Below are 25141 nucleotides of genomic sequence, written 5' to 3'. Positions count from 1 at the left end.
CGATGGACTGGGCCATGTATTGTAAAAATCTTGGATGAGAACCTTTTTCCCTCAGTCAGAACACTGAAGATGGGTTTTGGATGGGTCTTCCAGCAAGACAATGACCCAAAACATACTGCCAAGGCACAAGAAGCACATTCAGGTCATAGAGTGGCCTAGTCAGGTCATGGAGTGGCCTATGACATAAAATCCCAATCAAATACATTTATGTTTTTAGTTGTAACATGACAAAATATGGAAAATTTCAAGGGGTATGAATACTATTTCAAGGCATAAATTTAATTTGATTTCTTTCTTTCTATTAATTTCACCTTAAAGCCGAGGTTCACCCTAAATATAAAGTAGAGCATATCCTGGGGCTTATTTTTTAGATAAACATTTCGCTATCTAAATTTTTTTAAAGCATTGAAATACCTTTAATCTTTTCTTATTTGCAGACACTTCCTGGTCTGTCTCCCGCGGGAGTGATTGTGTCGCTTCCCTTTCTATGTGCCCCGAATGTGTTTGCTGGGAATCTTTCGCTATGTCTCCTGGGAGCACAGCGTCATGCTTTCCAGGAGACTATTCATAATGCCCCTTCTGAGTTAGAGCCGATAATCCTGATGCTGTGCATACCGTCACAACGGAGCGCGCACTTTTCATGAGGCCGCCAGTTGTGATGGCAACCGTGAAGTGTTGACGACGCTGCTCGCCGTCAACACTGCTCATGCGCGGGATAGAGTGGTGAATGCTGGGATATCAGCATTCACCGCTTCCCGGAAGTATTTGCTTGTGGGCTTTACAATGCCCACAATAAAGATGGAACATTCCTGGAGCAAATTTTATAAAACATTATTTACGGCCGAATGACAGTGCGGATGAATAGAAACTACAGACAAGTGAGTACAAGCTTAACAAACGTAAAACCCATAGATGCAAAGCTTAAAAAAAAAAAATTCCCGCAGAACCCCCGCTTTAACTTGAAAAGACAAAAGAGTCTTGAAAAAAAAATGCCTGCAAATTGCCCATTGTGAGCCTCTACAGCAGGGGTGCCCAACCTTTTGAAGCACAAGAGCCACTTAAGCGACTTGGTAACCTGTCGCAGGCCACAATGAGCGGAGCAGGTCTGTGTCCGCTCTGCATATACAGAGTGGATACAGACACAACCCACTATACTCTTTTTTTTTTCTTTAGCGGATTGGAGGTAGGACACAATTCGGTTTACATCTGCCACTCCTTAGAGGTGAATGGAGGGTCCAATTGGGTCGAACTGACCATGTGAAAGGGGTCCAAAGCTGCCTTCACACTGATGCGCTGCGGTTTACCCACACCACAGGTGCAACACAGTGTACCTTTGGTTTCCTGCACTTTTCAATAGACTTCTATTATATTCTGTAGGTCTGGTGCACTTTCAGAAATCTCACCAAACTCGCAGGTATTAACAGAAGTCTATGGCTCAGTGCAGCAAAACCCGCAGGTGCACTGCTCTTCATCTGTGGGTCAGTTTGAAAGCAGCCCAGTAACCACTGCAGAACAGATATGCCCATATATACACTGTGATTTTAGTAATAAACTGACTAATAACAGTATTCTATTCCAGGGTTTAACAAATTTGCTTGGAATCTAGGAGCCAGATAAAAAAGTTAGGAGCCAGAAAACACGCCTCGTCCCGACAAGCTCGTGCGCAGAAGCGAACACATATGTGAGTAGCGCCCTCATATGTAAACGGTATTCAAACCACACACGTGAGGTATTGCCGCGATAGTTAGAGCAATAGCAATAATTCTAGCACTAGACCTTCTCTGTAACTCAAAACATGCAACCTGTAGATTTTTTTTAAACGTCGCCTATGCAGATTTTAAAGGGTAAAAGTTTGTCGGCATTCCACGAGCGGACGCAATTTTGAAGCGTGACATGTTGAGTATCAATTTACTCGGCGTAACATTATCTTTCACAATATAAAACAAATTGGGATAACTTTACTGTTTTACAAATCATTTTGGGCCAGGTTAGACCAGTAGGCTGTTCAGCCTGGATGCAGTCTCTCTAACATACCACAAATCCTTCATCCAAGGGAAAATGTAAAGTAGAAGTCTAGGCTATACAAGAACCCACCTTTCAAATGCTGTCCCCACCCCTACTTTCCCCCATTGTGCTACATACATTTTAACATAAATTGCAATTGTTTGCCTAATTTGTCTATGCCATGTGTGCCCAACCAGTGGCCGGGGGCCACATGTGGCCTGCGGAGCCCTCTGATGTGGCCCACGACCTCCTGCTCTGGGAATGGAATAAAATAGAATAGAATACTGTTATTAAAGGTAAGTTTATTATATATGGGCATACCTGTTCTGCAGTGGTTACTGGGCTGCTTTCAAACTGATCCGCAGGTGCAGAGAAGTGCACCTGTGGGTTACCTGCACTGAGCCATAAACTTCTATTACCTGGGAGTTTGGTGTGCTGAGAGTAGAGTGGACTCTATAGAGCCGAGTGGGGTGCCATCCACCCACTCCACTCATTGTGGCCCGCGACCGGTTACCAAGTCACTTGTGTGGCCCTTGCTCTTCAAAAGGTTGAGCACCCCTGGTCTATGCAGTTACATGAAAGCAAAACCATCTGTCCTCTGTGTAATGTGCAGAGCTAACTATAGAGCTAAAGGCAATAGACCAGTGATGTCACCCATCGTTGTCCCCTGCTCTATACATTGTTGGTGGTGGTCTACGTTCACTCTGACCAGCCACACATCACACAGAGGAGATGGAGCTTTGTGATGTATATAAAGGGGGAAACAGGTATTTTGCATTCATTTATGCTAAAATGTACACACTGCAGTGGGGAACCAGCCTTTTAAAGGTGTTGTGTTGTAGAGCCTAAATGTCTTCTTTAAATTATGCCCCAGGTAGGGGAAAGGCCAGTGCTTAATCTGCTGCATACTGCTCAGATGTCAAACAGCGGACAGTTCCTTTCACTCAGTGAAAGCAGAAAACTCCTCCAGGCTGTGATGACACCATATTGTTAAATAAAGCCTTGTAACTCATGATCTTCCAATATGTCACCAAGACGTAATGCACTTTGGGACAGGGAAGTAAACACAGATATGGTGGTTATCACTTTTGTTTGAGGGCTTCCACTAAGATTTAAGTATTTGTTCAATGCAACATTGTGCTGTCACTTACCAACATACCCAGGGGTTCCACAGGCTGTTGACATCACATCTCCTTTACCTTCCATCTTGGAGAGACCAAAATCGCTGATCATAATCTTTGATTCTCCTTCTTGACTAAAATACAGCAGATTTTCAGGCTAGACAGGAAAAAAACATAAAAGATATCACGTGAATGTGTAACTGGTCCACATGAGAACTGATACCTTCACATTTTAGTACATGATGAACCCAGTAGGGAGTGTCAGCCACACCAAGCACAAGGTTTCAGTATTGTTACTCACTTTCAGATCCCTGTGTACAATTCCAAGCCTGTGAAGGTAGAAAACGGCGTCTAACACCTGTCGTATAAGCGTGCTTGCATCTTTTTCAGTGTAAAATCCTTTTTCCACTATTCGGTCAAAGAGCTCTCCTCCAGAAACTCTGTGAAACGAACATTTGAAATGAATAACAAGCATACACAAATGTGCCATTCTGCATGGATAATTCCAAAGTATAAATTTAAAGCGGGGTTTCGTGCATAATTTTTTATTTTTTTTGCAAGCTAAAATTAATCACATTAAATAGTCCCTAAGCCTAGGTTCACACTGCTGTGGGCGCATATTTATACTGGCCGCAAGGGGCGCTCCCATTAATTTACGATTCGAATATGCAAATGAGTGAGATACGGCGATTCACAAACGTATTTGCGCCCAGCGCATGAATATACGCGGTTTACGTAAGTGGTACGTCCGGCGTAAAGTTAAGCCTCATAAAGCAGGTGTAAGTCATGTTAAGGTATGGACCAGGGAACAGCCGTCGTGTTTACGTCGTCTACGTAGTAGTACGTGAATAGGGCTGGGCGTAGGTTACTTTCACGTCGTAGGCAGTGATTCAACGTATCTTAGGCGGTCGTTCCGACGTGATTCTGAGCATGCGCATTAAGAAGCGTCCACGGCCTATCATTTGCATGGGGTCACGGTTCATTTAAACAGATCACGCCCACTTCCACCTACTTTGAATTAGGCCGGCTTACGCCGAAGAATTTACGCTACGCTGGCGCAACGTTGGGAGCAAGTGCTTTGTGAATACTCTGCTTGCCTCTCTGTGTTACGTCGGCGTAGCGCATATGAGATGCGCTACGCCGGCAGAAATATGCGCCGATGTATCTGAATCCGGCACATTATGTCCAAAGTTAAACTGTGTTTATTCCTTTGCCATTAATGGTTTATTACCTTCCTAATTGATTGGAATTTATTGAAGTGTGTTGTTAATATGCAGGCAGGGCATGGGCAATAAAAGGAACACTCTGAAGATGTTATCTAGTCTGATAGTTAAAATGGAATTCAATGCACAGGAATAAAGACATAGCACATAATCTCCAAGCAAATGCAATAAAATCCCTTGTTTAGTGGCAAAAATAAAACAATCAAATATCTATATAGCCGTGACTGTCAAAATATACTTTTGTTTTTCATTACTTCAACTCTCTTTACAATAAACCGTTTAATCAATCATTCCCGGCATTTGAAGTCCAGCACGCTAGAGCTATAACATGGGATTGAAAGAAATAAAAATAGCCATAACCTTGACTTTATGACTAGTACCAATTTCAGCAATCTTATTTATCTGTGTATCTGGTTTAACATTTTAGAATTTTTTTAAAGTAGAACTAAGGGATGAACTAAAAAAAACAAACATGCAATTAGGCATCAATAGTAAAGATAAGTGACTGTCTATATTTACCTTTAAATCCCTGTTAGGCCTTCTGCTTCTAAATGCCCCTGTATGTTAGCATACTGGCTTGATTTTCTAAAGGAAAAAAGACTTTGCAAAGTGCAGTTGCTCCAGAGCTTAGTAAATGAGCAGAAACACTGCTGACTTCCATCATCCAATCATGTGCAAGCAAAAAATACTGTTTTTTTTTTTAAATGTCTTGCATGTGATCGGGTACTCTCTGCAAAGTGAAGATTTACCTGATTTACTAAGCTCTGGAGCAACTGCACTTACAGAGGCCAACTGTACTTTGATAAGCAGTCTATTTGCCCTTAGTAAATCAACCCCTATGTGTCAATGCACATGCAAGTGTTAAGAGGCAATTAGAGACAGGGGCGTTTAGAGGCCAACCCCCCCCCCCCACACCCACCCACCCACACAGACCAGTGCATCCAGGAGCAGCAGCGTTTTGGCAGAGAAACGCTTAATGCGTGCAAACACGCCTTAACTCTAGGTGTGTTCAGCACTTGAGCATTAACTAATTTTAATGAGCAGAATAAATTATTATTCTGGCCAAGGAAATTAACGCCCAATGTCCTCTCTTTAGTGGACAATGTTTAAGGGTATTGCCACAAAAGCCCATTGGCTCCTTTTGCATTGTCTATACTTGCTGTGATGCAGTAACATCACATGCTTTAAATAATTGGAAGGGCTACTAGAAAGTATGGGGAGTGTGGGTAACTCCACCTACCACATCCTTAGACCATGGGTGCTCAACCTGTAGCCCTCCTGCTATTGTGGAACTACAAGTCTCATGAGGCATTGCAAGACTGACAGTTACAAGCATTACTTCCAAAGGCAGAGGCATGATGGGATTTGTAGTTCCGCAACAGCTGGAGGGCCACAGGTTGAGCACCCATGCTTTGGCAACAAGTAGTGGTAATTAGATCCTTGTGATCAGAATTTGCAATACATTTACAGGTGATCAAGATTTGGGGCACAATACAATGTTCAAAAGACCAATGTTAAAAGGTTGCTATGACTAAGGCTCACGCCGAAACGTGTCAGCCGGCTGCGTTTTAATGTTCATGTGTAGCCAATAGATTTTGTAACAAGGACTTTTGCCGGAAGTTCTCTCTTATATCTTATGAGAGGTTGCATACTTCAGATAAAAAAATGTAGTTTTACTTTAAACATATCTTGAAAATTTATCTGTGAAGCCTCGTACACACGACCGAGAAACTCGACGGGCGAAACACATCGTTTTCCTTGTCGAGTTCCTTGTTAGGCCTCGTACACACGACCGAGTTTCTCGGCAAAAACCAGCAAGAAACTTGCTGGTATTTTTTTTTTGCTGAGGAAACCGGTCGTGTGTACACTTTGACGAGGAAACTGTCGAGGATCTCGTCGAGCCAAAAAGAGAGCATGTCTTCATTTTCCTCGACGGGAATGGGTAAATTTGGCTCGCCGAGATCCTCGACAGCCTAACAAGGAACTCAACGAGCAAAACGATGTGTTTCGCCCGTCGAGTTTCTCGGTCGTGTGTACGAGGCTTCAGGCTTGTCGAGGAACTCGGCAAGCTTGCTTTGCGTACACACCGTCAAGCCAAAATCTCCTCGTTCTCAAACGCGGTGACCTACAACACATACAGCGGCAGGGAAAGTCGGATTCCACTGGCTAAACTCTTGGGGCTGCTTTTGCTAATTTCATGTGTTTGCGTGTTAAATACAAGTTTGGTAAGAGACAATTTGCACTTTTAAGTCTGTTACAGCTTTAAAAATGTGTTATCTCCATTACAAATGCTACTTTTACTCCCGTCTCATACTTTAATCTGAGCAAGCGCGGGTTTCTTAGCATACAGACGTTCGAGTTTCTCGTCGAAAACCAGCCCGACCAGAAACTCGACGAGCCAAATCAGACTCCCGTCGAGGAAATAGAGAACTTTCTCTCTTTTTGGCTGGTCGAGGTTCTCGACAGTTTCCTCAACGAAAATGTACACATGACACGTTTCCTCTGCAAAAAATTATCTCCCAGCAAGGTTCTTGCTGTTTTTTGCCGAGAAACTCGGTCGTGTGTACGAGGCCTTAGGTGACCACTACAACTTGCTTGTACAGTCTGTTGTAGAACTATATTTTAAGCTACAAAAAAAAAGCAACCTGCAACCACATGAAAGTACACCTTTATGCAGACATACTACAGATCGTGGCCATTACTGCCTCCAACTATCTGGTACTCAGAAAATGTATAGCGTCAGCAAAATTCCATCCTTTATTATGGTATATTTTATTCTCCTGACGCAAAATGAGGAAACTACCAGCAAGTGGTTAAATCTGTAAATAGCAGAAGATTTAATTGAATTACCTTCCAAAGCCCTTGTCTTAGCTTGGGATGACTGACATAAAATAACAAATATTGTATAATTAAAATGTACAAAAAGTGATTGAAAGAGGAGATTATTTATATCTAATGATATGTAGCATACAATCTGCTCATATTTAATAAATACAATTCCAACCAATCCAGTCACTGTGTAATACAACCTCATCCAGATGTTGAGAATACTTTGGCTCTTATGTGAGCCCAAACCCATTCGAATTTCTGTTTAATTCTATCAAACTTAGTTGATTGTATAGGCATGCAATATTTATGGCCAGCAGTAGATTGGCATATATCTTGGTTAAGTTTATTGAGTCAATCTTTAACATTTCAAAACATATTATAGCGCACATATGCAAATATGACATTTATCCTGCAAGGCTAGTTAAAAACACCCAAACATATTCAAAAATACGGGGGTTTGGTCACACTATATGGTCATATAGTGCCAAGCCCACTTAATGCGACAAAGTACCCCAAATTAGTGGGTCCTAACCTGTTAATAGAATGAAAGAACCTAGTGTCTCAACCTTGGGAGATAAACTCCTCTATATGGGAGAACTGAAGGGATTCCTCCTAGCACTTGTGGCCACTAATAAAAAGGTAATGAAGAGGGGGAGAGGTGCTCTAGCCCAAGAGAGACCTGGTCAGGGTCTATACAACATACAAAAACATACTTGGGGGGCACACCCTAAAAATGCTTTACATCTAAGTTGGTGCTGCTATAAGACCATAAAACCCCATATTTTTTAATATTTTCAAGTGTTCCTTGTTAGGCTTGTCGAGAAACTTGACAAGCTTGCTTTGCGTACACACTGTCAAGACCAGGGCTCAAGTCCTGCGGGAACGCGTGGGAACGGAGTTCCTGCACTTTTTTCACAGCAGGAACTCAGTTCCCTTTGCAGGACTAGGAGCAGCTGAGAGCAGCCAAGCTGCCCGAGCCGATCCTTCACTTAGCGGCGATGCCCAGCTCGAGTCACTGTCAGGGGCAGGCGAATCTTATTAATACTTTGTTACTACTCGCTTCCTGTATATGGATTCATCGGGTAGTGTGTGGGTATTCCGTCACTTCCTCGATGCCGCAATGTCTCCTGGGAACTTTTGTCATTGTTCCCAGGAGACATTGCGGAGGTTTGCTGCGAGTTATCGCTGGATTTAGAAAGAACTTGCATGCGGTTTAGTAATTATGCATATAAGCGTATCATTTTTTTTTTTTGGGATAGTGGATCTTGGGTGGGAGTTCCCACACTTTTTTCCCCAGGACTTGACCCCTGGTCAAGACCAAATCTCGTCGTTGTACGCGGTGACGTACAACACATACGACGGCAGGGGAAGTTCTATTCCACTGGCACAATCCTTGGGGCTGCTTTTGCTAATCTCATGTTACTGCGTGTTAAGTAAAAGTTTGGTAGGAGACGATTTGCACTTTTCAGTCTGTTACAGCGTGACAAATCTGCTATCTCCATAACAAACGCTACTTTTACCGAAGGTGCGCTCCCGTCTCATACTTTATTCTGAGTATGCGCAGGTTTCTTAGCATACACACGATCGTGTTTCTCGTCGTAAACCAGCCCGACAAGAAACACGACGAGGAAATTGAGACTCCCGACGAGGAAAAAGAGAACTTTTTTTCTCGTTGAGTTCCACGACGATGAAAAACATACACACGGCCGGTTTCCAAGGTAAAAAAGCTCTGCCACCAAGTTTCTTGTTGGATTCGGTCGAGAAAAACGGTCGTGTGTACGAGGCCTTATAGCAGCACCATCTTAGATGTATAGCATTTTTAGGGTGTGCCCCCCAAGTATGTTTTTGTGTTTTGAATCTAACATTTGACACAGTGAAAGCTTTAAGTATATGTTTAGTTTAAGTATTAAAATAAATAGCAACTAATCAGATTTTTATTAAATGCAGTGAGATTGGCAAGAGATGATTTCTAGGTTTTGAATGGGGAAACATAAGTACCTGTTTTAGGTTTTTACTGTAATCTGGGTGACCTCTGGGAAGAATCACACTCATTTTTTCTTGTTGTAAGGGAATATAAGTACAAATCCCAGCTTGGCCTATTGTTTATTTAGTTGGTTTAGTCGCAGAGGCAGAGAGAGTTTGCGCAAAGTCAAAGGAGACAGGAGTTAGGCCTCGTACACACGACCGGGTTTCTCTGCAAAAAACAGCAAGAAAACTGCTTCTTGCCGAGATTCCCATTCGTGTGTACGAGGCATTCAGGTTTCTCGTTTGGAAATCAGGCAAGAATCTCGACAAGAAAAAAAAAAAGAGAACCTGCTCTCTTTTTCTCGTCGAGATTCTCATTTGTCTGTTTCCAGACGAGAAACCCAAGAGTGTGTATACTTACCTGTCACAGTGGAAACCTGCGCATGCTTGAAATGACTTTGACGCATGCGCGGTAGCTTTCACGGCATAGGTAGGGTGAAGCAAGATGGTGGCAATGGCATCGAACGTGACGAGCGCATGCTCGTCCTACGCGATGGCGTCACCGCATTCTTTTCTTTCAAGAGAACCGCGGCTCTTTTGAAATGAAAGTCAGTACACTCGGGCGGCAAGAGTTTCTTGCCAAGATTCTCGGTCATGTGTACGAGGCTTTAGACTCAGAGGCTTGACCCAATGAGACAAGATGGGGCTCTTTCAGCAAAGATGTAGTTTCCAACATTTGGTATTCACTGGCTGGGAAATACCTGGAGAGTTCCTAATACACTAAATTGGACTGGAATTGGGGCAGGACAGGAAGATTGCCTAACCTGGGAAAGTGCCGATATCCACTACAAGAATTGGTGAGACTCTGTATGCCCTGAATTTGTCTGCCTCAAAGTTGCGAGAGAGTAGCTCTGAAACTTTATTGGACTCTCCTCTTCTTGCAACCAATGGTCTAACCATACGGGGTGACATGTTGGTCCTGGTAGAATACATAGGCTGGTAAATGGATGCATATTTTTCTCTTTCTGGAAGCGGGGATAAATGTGCAATTAGAGCAAGAGCCCTGTTAGAGGTACCTAGGAATGAAACGCCGTGCCATGTTCTAACGGCCACATGGTGGCCATTGCAACCAGGACACAAAGCAAAGGGAAATACAAAGTTTTACAGCTGCCCCTAGAACAAGAAGAGATATTCTGCTGTACTGTGATGCAGACCAGAAATAATGTTCCCAGTGTAGTTCTACTGTAGGTATCCGTGTTATACACTTCCACTGGCAGGTGAAGTTATAGGAACACTTCACCACTGTTAAAGATGTCTTCAGAGCCCTCACTAGTTATGCAAATAGGTAGCAGGACCCAGACTCAATGACTTGCAATGAAACACACGAATTTCCGACGAAAAAATAGAGAACCCGCTCTCTAAGTTCCGACGGAAAAAGTCCGATGGGGTACACACACCCTTGTTCCCTTGATTTCATCACCCCTTTCCCTCATTTCCCCCCCATTTCTCTCCTTTATCCCCCCTCCCCCAGTTCTTTCATCCCCTTTTTTATTTATTTTTTATTATATTTTTTCTTTCTTTTCTTTTCTCCTTCCTCTACCTCCCCTTTCCCCCCCTTTTCTGTTTCGGTCCTCCCCCCCTCTTTGCTCCCGGTCCCGGTCCTCTCTCACCCCCCTTTCTATTTCTTACCTTTCTTTTCACGTCTCTTCCTTCCCGTCTCTCCCCTCCCCTATCTCTCACTTTCCCTCTTGCCTTATCTCTTCTCCCACGCCTTTCCTTCTCCCTCCCTTTCTTTCTTTCTTTCTTTCCCCCCTCTCTTCCCCCCTCCCTTCACTCTCTTACCCCTTTCTCGCCTTTTTCCTTCCATCATCTTTCCTCTTCTACCCTCCCACACTTTCTTTCCCGTCTCTTATCCACGCCCTATTCCCTCACTTGGTGGTTCCGCCTCTAGACTAACTATCACCCTGATATTACCATTAAAAGTACCTTTTTACCTTACCAGAGCCTGTTTTAATATCCCCCTCATGCGCCACAGGGGGACTATCAGGCCCATGACTCGATCACTTGGACCAGCTTAGGTGAGCATTCCATTTTTGACTCCCCTAGACAATGTACTGTTTTGAGTTTTCTTTGTATATCACATTTTATATTATGCTTGTTTCTCATTGTATACTTTGTACACATCTCATAGACCCTTCCTGAAGAAGCGGTACAACCGCGAAACCGGTCGAGGTTGATGGCTGGCTCCACCTATTAGACCTAGATGGTTTTGTTTTCTTTACATTACCTGATCTGATCTGTGGGGCTTGTCCCTAATGTTTTTATCTGTATACTGTTGTATGTAAATAAATATTGTTTTATATTATCCTTATGGTTTTCTATCAGTGCCTTGAAAGTCCGAATCAATACCCTTTGACCTATGAGTATTTATGCTAACTGGCCCCAAGCAGCCTTTGGTTTATATTCACCTGGTCTCATCCCCTATGAATCAAACGGGATGCTGGCACATTTAACCAACTATATAGCAAGTCTAACAGAGGCCATACTCTTCCTTTTTGATTGGGGTATACACACAGTCGTAATATCTGATGTCCCATTGGACTTTTTCCAACGGAAATTCTGACCGTGTGTACGCGGCTTAATGTTATCTAAAATTAAGAGTATATAAATGTTACACTTCAAATGATGACAGCTCTTCAAGGTTGGACAAAGCAGCACTTTAAAATAAAGGATCCAATGTGCTGAAGAGCTACAGTCCATTGTGTTTTTTAACCAGATTTACATTCTTTTAAAAAATAAAAAAAATGGGACATTGATCTCAGGTTTGGTTAACATATTTCATCATAGTGAGCCTGCCCATCTAATCCAGATCTACAGGTTCTTTATTTTATACTGAAATAAAGTTTTAGCAAAGGAAAGAACAGATCTAATATGATGTTCCAACGATGATGAGTTGATCCAATATGAAGCAACTCATATTTCATTATGTGACCTAAAATAATATAAAAACCTACAAAACACAACGACACATTTTCTTTTTCCTTTTTCAAAAAAAATCACAACTTGCTAAATCATGATTCTGGGACCTAACCTTCGTGTTTATAGTCGTTAAACTGACTTTGGCTCCTTTATTTCTCCCAAGTATATTACAAAACATTAGGGAGCCATCTGCTGGCTTAATTGCCTTGTTACTGAAATGCATGGTATAACCAGAGTGAATGCAGTATCTCAGTATACATGTCAAGGCGTCTTGATTCATGCCTGTCTAACAGAACTTTGGCTCACAACATCCCCATTTAAATTAGAGTATATGTTCTTTAGACATTTACACATACTTCTATTTAAAAAAAAAAAAAAATGATTTTAACTTTCAGTACAATATAAATGAAGAGCAAGAACTTAACAAAACAGGGTTTTATACTGTAGTTTCAGTTTATGGACATTACACAGCCATAATTTACACTAATATTTCAAAACAAAAAGCGGCCCATAGAAATCAGGGTCAGTTGGCAGCTCTGTACATTGTAGGCTATAACATGTAGGTCTGCTGACCTATTTATTAAACTGTACTAAAAGCAAAGCATAAAGTTAAAGTGCGACTAAACCCAGGACCATATATCTGGTCTCCCACAGTAAACAGAACATGTACATGCAATTATTTTAGTAAATATACACTGCTAAATACCTTTTCTCATCAGCAGTATATAGCAGTCTTGTGACTATTATCAGTGTCTTGTTAAAGCTTGTAGAAGGAGTTTTCATAATCCTCTGACTGTCCTATGAGGCTGCAGGACCCCTGAGCCTGTGTCTGGATAGTGCCGATTGGCCCTGTGCTGATCACATGAACCCACCCAAGAAAAAAACACTCTTTAATAATAGAGAAAGGGTTGCCGCTCTCAAACAGGAGTTTTATAGAATACATGCCCTAGTGAGGCACAAAGGTGCAGGCTCTGCATGGGATCAAGAGGCAAAAGATTAGACCTGGTTGGCCGCACTCCAATACAACACCTTTATTGGTAGTTAAAATCCAGAAAAACAGTCAAGCCATACTGTGCAGAAGGGGGAACAGACAGCTTACGCATTTCACAATGTGGATTGGTGCTTAATCATAGCTATAGATTAAGCACCAATCCACGGTGTGAAACTTGTAAGCTGTTTGTTCCCCCTTCTGCACAGTATGGACTGACTGTTTTTCTGGATTTTAACTACCAATAAAGGTGTTGTATCAGAGTGCGGCCGTCCAGGTCTATTCTTTTGACTCTCTAAATACACAGCAAACTGAGCATGTGCAGAGTAACTACAAAAGCTCTGTTCTATCACTAGACGGTTTGGGGACAGTGGAAGGGAAGGATCAGAGACGACAGGATCAGACAGCCTTTTTACACAATGCAGCAGATTAACCCCTTAGGTTCCACAATGAGTATAACAAGCATGCTTTAGTGCATATACAGACTGATTTTACTGTTGTAGGTTTAGTAACACTTTAAGTGAATTTTAAATGTCTGTAGATATTTTAAATGTCCATTACAATAGCCACCAGTGTATTACATATTTAAACACCTCAATACTGGGCACTTTTACCCCCTTCCTGCCAAGCCATTTTTCAGCTTTCAGCGCTGTCAATCTTTGAATGACAATTGCGCAATCATGCAACCCTGTACCCAAATGAAATTTTTATAATTTTTTTTCCCCACAAATAAAGCTTTCTATTGATTTGATCACCTCTACGGTTTTTATTTCTTGCGCTATAAACAAAAGAGGGACAAATTTGAAAAAAACAATATTTTTAACTTTTTGCTATAATAAATATCATTTTTTTAAAACACATTTTTCCTCAGTTTTGGCAGATACGTATTGTTCTACATATTTTTGGTAAAAAAAAAAAAAAAAAAAAATTTGCAATAAGCATATATTGATTGGTTTGCGCAAAAGTTATAGTGGCTACAAAACAGGGGATAGATTGATTGCATTTTTTTTTTTACTAGTAATGGTAGCGATCAGTGATTTTTATCATGACTGCGATATTGCGGTGGACACATCGGAAACTTTTGACACAATTTTGGGACCATTCACATTTATACAGCGATCCCTGCTATAAAAATGCATTGATTACTGTATAAATGTGACTGGCAGGGAAGGAGTTAACACTAGGGGGTGATCAAGAGGTTAATGTGTTCCCTAGGGAGTGATTCTTACTGTGGGGGGAGGGGACTGACTGGGGGAGGTGACCGATCGATGTCCCTATGTACAAGGGACACACCATCGGTCTCCTATCCCTGACAGGACGTGGATCTATGAATGCACCTTAGATAATAAGGGTAATCTTATTGGACATGGTGGGTGGATAGGGCTAAATAACGGGAATGAAGACTTTAACCCCCAAACATATTGTATTTGATTTACTAAAACTGAAGAGTGCAAAACCTGGTGAAGCTGTGCATAGTAGCCAATCAGCTTTTAACTTCAGCTCATTCGATTAAAGGGTAACTCCACTTTAGCAGGGAAAAAAATAGCAAATAAAGAAAACCTAATATAGCTTATACAATCGTGACACAAGTCGTATTGTAATTAAAAATGATATTAAAACCTATCTTTCCTTTTCAATCTGCAGCCGCTGTAATTTTCGGAAAAACGTCTTCGGCGGGGGGGGGGGGGGGGGTGGGTGTCGCTCTTCTTCGCCGCCGTCTGGTTCTCTACCGCCGCCGGGGGGGTCGCTTTTATAAAAGCGCCCACCCCCCGGCGGGCTTCCTCTGACGTCTTCGGCGGGGGGTGGTGTGCTTCTGTCGGCTTCTGTCTTCTTCTTCTGTCTACTTGCTTCTTCTTCTGTCGCCTTCTGCTGTCTTCGTTTCTTCTTTCCTTTAGGTGTTGACATGTCGCTTCCTCCCACTGCAATGCCGGGTGCGGCGGCTCGCACCGACTTATATAGGCCACCTACGACGTCACAGTCCCATCATGCTCCGGTACCTACCCACGTGATACCTACCCACGTGGGTAGGTACCGGAGCATGATGGGACTGTGAGGCCTACATAAGTCGGATGCAAGCCGCGCACCTGTCATTGCAGCGAGAAGAGCCGTCGGGTCAACATCGGAAGAAGGGAGAAGAAGAGAAGAGAAGAAGATGACGTCACAGAAGAGTGTGCTGGCTGCCTGCTAGTAACTGAGCTAACACGCGAAGATAGCGGGCGGCCAGCGCTGAAGGAGAAGGCACCGGAGAGTGGAGAGAAGAACCGGGGTGCGCCGAGTCAACAGCGGAGAGCGGCGAGGATAGAAGACCCCCCAAAGCGGAGAAGCCCCCCCGGAGAGCGGAGAAGACCCCCCGGAGAGCAGAAGACCCCCCGGAGAGCGAAAGAAGAAGCCCCCCCTGCTAAAAGAGCTAAAGAAGACAGGGGGGGCCTCCGGAGCAGACTACTAAATTATTTTAAAAACCCAGTGTCGTGTGTTTTTTTTTACTTTAACACTTTGCCTCCAGGTGAATGGGTAGGGGTAAGATGTACCCCATATCCATTCACTTAGGGTGGGGGGCCGGTATCTGGGGCCCCCTTATTAAAGGGGGCTCCCAGATTCCGATAAGCCTCCCGCCCGCATACCCCGACAACCAACGGCCAGGGTTGGTCTGGGGCAGGGGGGCGCAGTGCGCCCCCCTGCCCCAGAGCACCTGACCCCCCATGTTGAGGGCATGCTGCCTGGTACGGCTGAGGAGGGGGGGGGCGCTCGCTCGTCCCCACTCCCTTCCTGGCCGGCCGGGTAGCGTGCTTTGGATACGGGTCTGGTATGGATTGTAGGGGGACCCCCTACGTCGGTTTTTCGGCGTAGGGGGGTCTCCTTACAACCCATGCCAGACCTAAGGGCCCGGTATGCACCTGAGGGGGGAACCCATGCCGGATTTTTATTTAAAATCCGGCGGGGAGTTCCCCCTCACTATTCATACCAAACGCCGCCCACGTGTAGAATTGGCGGGAATCCAAGTCGGATCTCCCGTCACTTCTATGACGGCTTTGTCTCCATCGGCGCTGGCTCCCGCGATGGGGCTCGTAGGTGGTCAATCTCGCCGAGAAAGGGAGCGAGATTGACACAATATCGCGGTCACCCACTGTAGGTCCGCTGAGATTATTTGCATCAATATGGACCGTTAAATTTGTAAAATGCCCCCATCAACTGCTAAAGGATTTGTAGAACTTCAATGAGAAATTTCACTTATGTGTCACCTGCTGGCAAAACCTGGTATTGCACCTAAATCTTACATGATAAAATCTTACATGATTTAAAATACAAAGGTGCCCCACAACTCAAACATGACAGCATGCAAAGAGCAACTGCTCTACAATATTTTCTTTTGTACTCTTTTGAAGATAAACAGGAAAGCCACATGCCACCATCAATACAACAGTGTGCTCCCTACTCAATAGGAGCAGATTTGAGACTATGCTGTGCAGAACGGTTTTAGCATTGACATATGGATTTTCCCATATATTTGTAAAGGGAGATAACATGTTTCCCCCGAAAATAAGCCCAGGTCTTTTATTAATTTTTTTTTTGGGGTAGGGCTTGCCATGCAGGAATCCTGGAAACCTCTCTATTAAAGGATTGTGTGGTGTAAAAGGTGTGTGTTGCTGTGATATAGTATGTGCAAATACCTTGTTATATTGGCACATTCATGGCCTGCTCCGAGGTGTTGAAGAGCAAAGCAGTGAAGATCAGCTGAGCACCTGCAGAGGGAGGGGGGCCGAGATCCCCCACCGACAGCCGTGAGATGAGGAGAGATCAGCTGAGCGCCTGCAGAGGGAGACACCAGGCTCTTCCATGGCCAGCCCCAAGCTGTCTTCCCCGCTCTGATCACTGCAGGGAGGGGGGATCTTGACATCCACCGCCGACAGCCAGGAGAAGAGGAGAAGAGATCAGCTGAGTGCCGAGCGGCGCCGCAGCAAAGGTATTCACAGCAAACAGACCACAACAGACCAGCAACATACAATATAGACCACACAACACTGTAATACAAAGCATTTTAGGACTTTACAACCCTTCCAAATAGGGCTTATTTTCGGGTAAGGGCTTATATTGCAGTCCTCCCTGAAAATCACAGTATGGCTTATTTTTGGGGTAGGTCTTATTTTCAGGGAAACATGGTATCAGTGTTTAATGAAATATAAGAGTCAGATTTTTTCTTGCTTTCTTTATCATGCTAAAATTTTGAAGGTTACAGGATTTTGCATATTGTGTAATGACTTTGACCAACTTTTTAAATTCAATGTAGCTCTAAGGAGCCTATTTATAAAGCCAGGAATATGTAATTTTTCATATATTTACTGTAGGTGAACCCTCCTAGTGCATGTGTTTTAAATTACAGAAGCTTATTACTGCTTTATCAATGTGCCAAGTCATTAAACACTTACATAAAAACAGTTGGGAAAAGTAAGAACAAATTACTTGGAACGGAATATGGTATGCTTGCTTTAATGCAAAATTGATTAGTGTCAGATAAAAAAAATACTTTTTTTTTTGCTCACTGAAATGTATATTCATAATCGATCATTCAAAACATAAAACAGTCACGTTACTAGCACGTCACTTTGATGCAGGATTATCTATGCAGCCAGACGTATAATTGAGAGTCTGTACTTCTTAAGTTTTCCTGTAGGGGGAGCACAATCACCAGAGTTTTATATGTTTATATATTTTCTTATTTCATTTCTTTTTTAGAAAGCAGTCTGTGTCTTTTGCCAGTGGCTAAGAAAACTAGTAGCAGCTCTGTACAAAAAAGAAGAGAAAAAAAAAGGCTTTCCTAAGGCTGGGAACATCTGTCACTGGTAAAAGTGTGCAACTGGATTTCTGAGGTCTGCAGCATAGGTATTTGGTACATGTGTTACATGCAGCAGAGATCTTAACTGCTCAGGGGCAGATCCACGTACCTGCGCGTAATCTTCCGCCGGGCGCAGCGTATCTAAGATACACTACGCCGCCGCAACTTATTTTTTTCATTTCGAATCCACAAAGAATTTGCGCCGTAAGTTACGGCGGCGTAGTGTATCTTTGGCGGCGCAAGAGCGCGGAATTCAAATGGATGTAATGGGGGCGTGTTTTATGTTAATACGTCGTGACCCGACGTAAACAATGTTTTTTTTTAACTGCGCATGCGCAGTCCGTGGGGGTATCCCAGTGTGCATGCTCGAAATTAACCCGGAAAAAGGCAATGCTTCCAACGGTGACGTCATTCTACGCAAATCCCTATTTGCGAACGACTTACGCAAACGACAGAAAAATTTCAAAATTGTACGCGGGAACGACGGCCATACTTAACATTGAGTACGCCTCATAACAGCAGCTTTAACTATACGCCGGAAAAATACACCAAAAAGGAAAACTCTGCGCTCCTGAAAGTTCACCAATTATAAATCCACTTAATGTTTGTGAAGAAAAAAACATACATTAACACTTTAATTTTCGGAAGATCCAGTCCTTTATATGGTTAAAAAAGGGAAAGTTTCCACAATGTGCACAGGACTGTGACAAAGCTCTTGTAAGGGCGAAACGCGTCGTCTAGGACCCCTCTTAATATCCCCCTTTTATGATGGAAGATCCTATTCATGCATAAGAACTTTTATATCCGATTATTTTAATCGCCATGCAACGCTGTTGATTTTTCAACAAGCGCATACTGCAATTTGCCCACTGGAGGGCGCCTAAACTTCTCCCTGCAGTACAGCTGGTTTACTGAAACAGTGTCTCAGACGTGGGACGCTTGCATGTTCACCCAGGGAGAGCGTCCTTTCTGATAGGCTGATCCACCCTGTGTCTCCAGCAGTCACATTTATCGGGTCTGTGAAGCTTCCAGACCCGCATAGGAGAGAGCTTAGGATCCCGGACATTGTTACATCAGCCAGGAGAAGGACATTCGATCGATGTTTACATCTGGCTGGGTAATGTACTGTGCTCACCATTTGCACTAATGATGTCTTGCTAGACAGCCCACAAACTAAAACCGCAAGCTTTAACCATTTGAAGTCTGAAGAGGGTGCTGGTCTGATGCAGACATTTGGAAAGTTTTTTTTATACTTTTTTTATCATATTGTGCACATTGTGGAAACTTTCCCTTTTTTAACCATATAAAGGACTGGATCTTCAGAAAATTAAAGTGTTAATGTATGTTTTTTTCTTCACAAACATTAAGTGGATTTATAATTGGTGAACTTTCAGGAGCGCAGAGTTTTCCTTTTTGGTGTATTTGTGTATTTGTGGTACTTCAGGGTATCCGGATCTCTGCAGCACGGACTGTTCTCAGCCCATACGAGGGTTTCAAGTATTTCATGGGATATTAGTTATTTCCCATTGAGCGCCAGTGATTTTTTTGTATCTATACGCCGGAAAAAGCCGAACGAAAACGACGTAAAAAAATGCGCCGGCCGGACGTACGTTCGTGGATCCCCGTAAATAGCTAATTTACATACTCGACGCGGAAATTGACGGAAACGCCACCTAGTGGATCTTACATTGCATCTAAGATCCGACGGCGTACTAAGACGTACGCCTGTCGGATCGATCCCAGATGCCGTTGTATCTTGTTTTGTGGATACAAAACAAAGATACAACGCGGGAAATTTAAAATTACGCCGGCGTATCAAGAGATACGCCGGCGTAATGCTTTTGTGGATCTGCCCCTCAGTCTTTAAACGCTGTACCCAGATAACCAAATGTATGTCCCTTTTTCCCCACAAATAGAGCTTTTTTTTTATTGGGATTTTGAAAAAAAAACATTATTTTTTACTTTCTGCTATAAAACACATACAATAATAATAATACAAAAAAAATTGTCTTCATCAATTTAGGCCAATAAGTATTCTGCTACATATTTTTCCCAATAAATATATAATAATAATAATAATAATAATATATATTGATTGGTTTGCGCAAAAGTTATAGTATCTACACACACTGTGAATAATTTTTTTTTTTACTAGTAATGGCGTGATCAGCGACTTATAGCAGGATTTCGATATTGCGACAAATTGGATACTAACTGACACTTTTTGGGGACCAGTGACACTAATACAGTGATCAGCGCAAAAAAAATTGGCACTATCACTGTACTAATGACACTGGCTCGGAAGGGGTTAACATCAGGGGCAATCAATGTGTGTCTAGCCAGTGCTTGTGTACTGCGGGGGAGGTACTTTTGCTAAAGGAAGGCATAGATCTGTGTCCCTGCTTTGCAGGAACACAGAATCAATGCCTTCCCTACTGACAGAATGGCGATCTGCTTTGTTTGCAAAGACATTCTGCCTGTGTACTGAACGATTGGCGGGTACCGGTGAACATTGAGTCCATGGTACCCGCCACTGGGCTCCCGCTGTGTGTGATCACAACGGGAACAAGCCACCAACACACAAGTGGTTAACAACCAGTAACTGCCATGGCTGTTAATGAGCATGCCGCCACCGCATCCTTAACCCTCCTGGCGGTAACCCCGAGCGTGACTCGGGGTGGATTTTTTCTGCTGCGATCGGTATCCCCGAGTTACGCTCGGGGTAAGCTATGCAGAGCCTGCAGCGTGCGCTGGCTTACCTTGTCCTGGATCCAGCGATGTCACCGCGCTGTGTGAGCGAGCGGGACCTCGCTCGATTCACACAGCGTCCTCCTGTGCCGCCGATCTCCGTTTCCTGCGACGTTACGACGCACGGGAGTGGAGATCGGCGCCAAATTCAAAAACGTAAACAAACACCTTACATACAGTATACTGTAATCTTATAGATTACAGTACTGTATGTAAAAAAAACACCCCCCCCTTGTCCCTAGTGGTCTGCCCAGTGTCCTACATGTTCTTTCATATAATAAAAACCTTTTTTTCTTACTGCAAACTGTAGATTGTCCATAGCAACCAAAAGTGTCCCTTTATGTCAAAAATGGTTTTAGATCAGCTAGAAAACAGCGATAATAATTTATAATCACTTGCAGAATTGTGCGATAGCGATTTGTGGGGAAATTCGTCATAAAAAAAAAAAATAATGACAGCGACAATTCTGCAACTGAGAAAATTTCAGTGATTTTGAGTTGATTACATTATTGAATCATTTTTATTAGAATTATATTATTATTTGTTATAATTATTTATAATTATTTATTATATTATAATTTATCATTTTGTTTTTAAAAAAATGTCATACCCGGTATGCCTACTAGACTCTTGTTTGGTCAGATTTAAGTGAGTTATTCCTAAGAATTACAGGCCTACAGTATAAAACGCCAAATTTCCTTGCAAATAATTGTACCGCTTTTGGTACGTAATTCCAGACAGAATCATACCGCCAGGGAGGTTAATAACCGATAAGTCAACAGCTGAACGTTAAAAAAAAATTGGCAATACAATTTTTTGAAAAAACGGCCTAGGCAGTAATGATGAAATGTGTACTGGTTGCTAAGGAGCGGCTGCCCGGGGACATCATCAGGTGGCATTGACCCTTATGCCCCGTACACACGATCCGGAAATCCAACTGACTTTTTCCATAGGAAATTCCGACCGTGTGTATGGCCCATCCGAGAAATTGCATCAGAATTCCATCGGGGTTTAAATATAGAACACGTTCTATTTTACTCTGATAGAATTCCGTCGGTGTTCCGATGTGCTGTTGGTCGGGTAAAGGCCTGATCGTGTGTACGCGGCATAAGAGTTATGTTTTAGGGTTAGGGTAAAGTTCAGGTTGAGGGTTAGGATCTGATTAACAGTTGGCAATAATCAGTTGTTCATTTTACTGTATAGTTATGTTTCAGGGTTTGGTTGAAGCAAGAGTAATTTTAAAGTGACTCTTAAAGACGCAAAAAAATACCACTTCTTTTGTTGCTCACACTGCCCAACGCCACTCTTACAAGATTGACACTTCTGGGAATGTCGATCCCCTGGATTCCTTTCCGGCGATCAGGAGTTTCTCCTGCCAACCTTCTCATCAATACTGTATTCTGTAACAAGTGGAAAGCCAAGCATGCCACCAATAGAGGCTGTTGTCAGTTTGACAGTAGAAGTTGCAGTCTAGGTACAGGAGGTTTATATCTGGCTGTATACCAGCCTTGCTGAGTATGCCAATTATAGAACATACTGCAATGCCTGCTTAGTGTGCTCACCATGTGCACGCCCCCATGCATGTCTCAGCTGGGACCCGCTGCCAGCTGTTTTCTATTGTTTCTCGTTTTTCTTTGTGTAACAATTCATGCAAATCCTTTTTTATGTTTTAGATTGTTTATTTTGTTCATTCTTTCATATCACTGTATTAAAAAATAAAAAAAGTAAGAAAAATGCTTTAATTTCATTTGTATATACAACACTTCATAATTTATTTTACCAGACATACAATTCTAGTGTTGTGATAAACAAAACAAATTGGAGAATATAATTTTCTCTTGTTTAAAGCCATCACTGATCAAATAAAAAAAAAATGAAAATTGAATATCAAATACTTACCACAATTTCCATTTGCTGATTAGTGTTGAGCGGAATACGCCATATTCGATTTCGCGATATATCACGAATATATATACGAATATTCGTGAAATATTCGCTAAAATCGAATATTCGTGATATTTTATCAAAAAAAAATTTTTGCAAAATTTCGCTAATGCGAATGCGAAATTGATTGCGAAATTTCGCTAATGCGAATGCGAAATTGATTGCGAAATTTTGAAACATTCAATTTCACCTGCCCTTTGGAAAAAGTGTGGTTTTACGTAATGGACCCTGCAACTAACAACAAGGTATTAATAAAATAAATACATTATTATATAGATTTGAGGGTTTACTTTGACCAATTTGTATATTGATTAGTTTAATAAATATTGAATAACCATAGATTTGGAAAATACAGATCTCTCCTCTAGACTGACCTGTATTGAGTTAGGTAAAGATAAACCGCACACTGGGGCCCCTGATTCTGTTGAGTTAAAAAAAAGCCAAATAAACCGTTTACGTTGACATCTCTTAAATGTCTTTATGTTAAACAGTTATTATTCTCATTAAAGAGGTGAAATGGCAAATGATGACACGGGACAAAAGATGGAAAATTCTTTGAAGATGTGATACACTGGAAAAATGCACAGAAACACTCCACTCTCTCCTATGACAACTGTGGTAGGAGAACTCTGATTGGCTCTGATGCAAAAGAAGGGCGGAGAAAGTATTTGCGAATATTCGTAATACGAATATTCGCGATTGCGAATATTCGGCAACATAAAAGGATCGCCTCAGCTTAGCTACTCGGCCCAGGGTCTCTAATCATACCAGCAATGCTTTTAGACGTCGATGGAGATCACTAGGATGTGATCTGTTTTAATAAATTAGAAAAAATACGAATATTCGGAATAGCGAATTTTGGCCGCGAAATTCGAGTTATTCGCGAATATTCGAATATGCCATATTCATAACGAATATTCGCAATGCGAATATTCGTGACCAACACTATTACTGATGAGCTTCGTGTCAGCCTACCGCTGGGTATTCCCCACCCATACCCCAACCTGCAGGACTAGGCTGGCGTTATGTAGCTATATTTCAGCACCTGGTTGGGAGTTTGTGCTGGCATCTTGTCAGAAAAATTACAGTATTTGATACACAATTGTCAGTTTTCTTGACAGCTCCATGTCAGCCGACCACTGGGAATTAACTAGAAAACCAGGGTGAGATAATGCAGAAACAAGTTAAGGTTAATTATGAGGAGATGGCTGATTTGCCAAAATTAACAGTTGTCAAAAATGACAGATCTATGACAGATCTATGCAATAATGAGTAATTAAGGTGTATATGCATGATTGACTTCAGTGAGACTCTACAGGCGGCTGCCCAGGAGGTTGAGACGCTTCTTGTGGAGTGCACTATTATTCTTTCCAGAAGGGCCAACCTCCTATCCTTATATGGCAAAGAGATCTCTTTCACAAGCCAAGAAGCAATCACTCTACTCAAATCTCTGGCCCCCTTGTGTGAACCTCTGGGATCCACAAACAGGCAATCCAATGAATTGAAGCTTGAGGTAGCATTGATATAAGTCTTCAGTGTCCCCCTGATATCCAAAGAACTAACCTTGTCCATCTTCCAGACGAGAAGTAGGCAGCACGATTTTATGACTTAAATGGAATCTTGAGGCCACTTTTGGAATAGAATCATCGGGAGCAGAACAACTCTGTACGCCAGGAAGGTTCTTTATACCCTAGAGCCACCAACTCAGAAACCCTCCTGGCTAAGGCTACCACTCCCAGGAAAGCTGTCTTTAATGACAATTCCCATAGCATCAACTCCATCGTGGATTTTTGGAGAAGACAGGTAGTTGAGTACTATTGTGAGGTCCAGGCATGTACTGGCTATGGGCCAATGGCTCAGTGAGCCATTTTTAGTGACAGCGGAGGTAGAGCGGGCAGAGACTCCCAAACCCTGTCCACCAATAAGCTAATCTTCCACTATGCAGCTGTTTAGAAAAAAAACGTCTCCGTGCCCCCTGTGTTCAATGTGGGGCGGGGAACAGAAAGTGGACCATTTCATCACTTTTGGCTTTGGTCAGTACACTGGAGACAGCCAGGAGCGCTGCTGCGGATTAATCTGCCTAAAGCTGAAAGTGATGAAATAGTCCAATTTCTGTCCCCCATTCCCCACTGAACACAGGGCAGACCGCTACACAGCGGGAGTCGGGAAATTCGCTGATTGGTGGACAGGATTTGGGAGTCCCTGCCCGCTCACCTTGCCTCCCCCCCAGTTTCCTCCAGCCCTAGTTACCCAGGTCTGTGGTGCCCAGGAGGAAAGGAGAGGACCAGATGTACCTGCACCTAGGACTTAGGTAGAAGAAGCTGTGCAGACCAGGTACTGGGGGGACTAACATTGATCAGGCTGCGTTATGCAACAGCACTGGTGAACGGAGTAAACCACAACTGCGGTTAGCAAGGATTCTCTATGCGACAACTCAGTACTAGGCCCCAGGCGTCACTCCTCGCAACAGGAGTTTGGGGGATCTATACATCATCTCTGTGTCACATAA

At 42.8% G+C, this 25141-nt stretch overlaps 1 protein-coding gene across 1 annotated transcript in view; it reads right to left on the bottom strand.

Annotated features, from left to right (window-relative positions):
- Nucleotides 1-25141, bottom strand: part of CAMK1D (calcium/calmodulin dependent protein kinase ID) — a 404427-nt gene that overhangs the window by 40802 nt on the left and 338484 nt on the right. The window contains exons 4-5 of the mRNA XM_040343402.1: nucleotides 3427-3565; nucleotides 3156-3282 (exon numbers count right to left, since the gene is read on the bottom strand). Coding sequence (XP_040199336.1) covers nucleotides 3156-3282; nucleotides 3427-3565 — 266 coding nt within the window. The remainder of the gene's footprint in view (nucleotides 1-3155; nucleotides 3283-3426; nucleotides 3566-25141) is intronic.

This window comes from Rana temporaria, chromosome 3, assembly GCF_905171775.1.
Source record: "Rana temporaria chromosome 3, aRanTem1.1, whole genome shotgun sequence".
In the NCBI taxonomy this organism is placed as follows: domain Eukaryota; kingdom Metazoa; phylum Chordata; class Amphibia; order Anura; family Ranidae; genus Rana; species Rana temporaria.
This window is presented reverse-complemented; position numbering and strand designations above follow the sequence as displayed.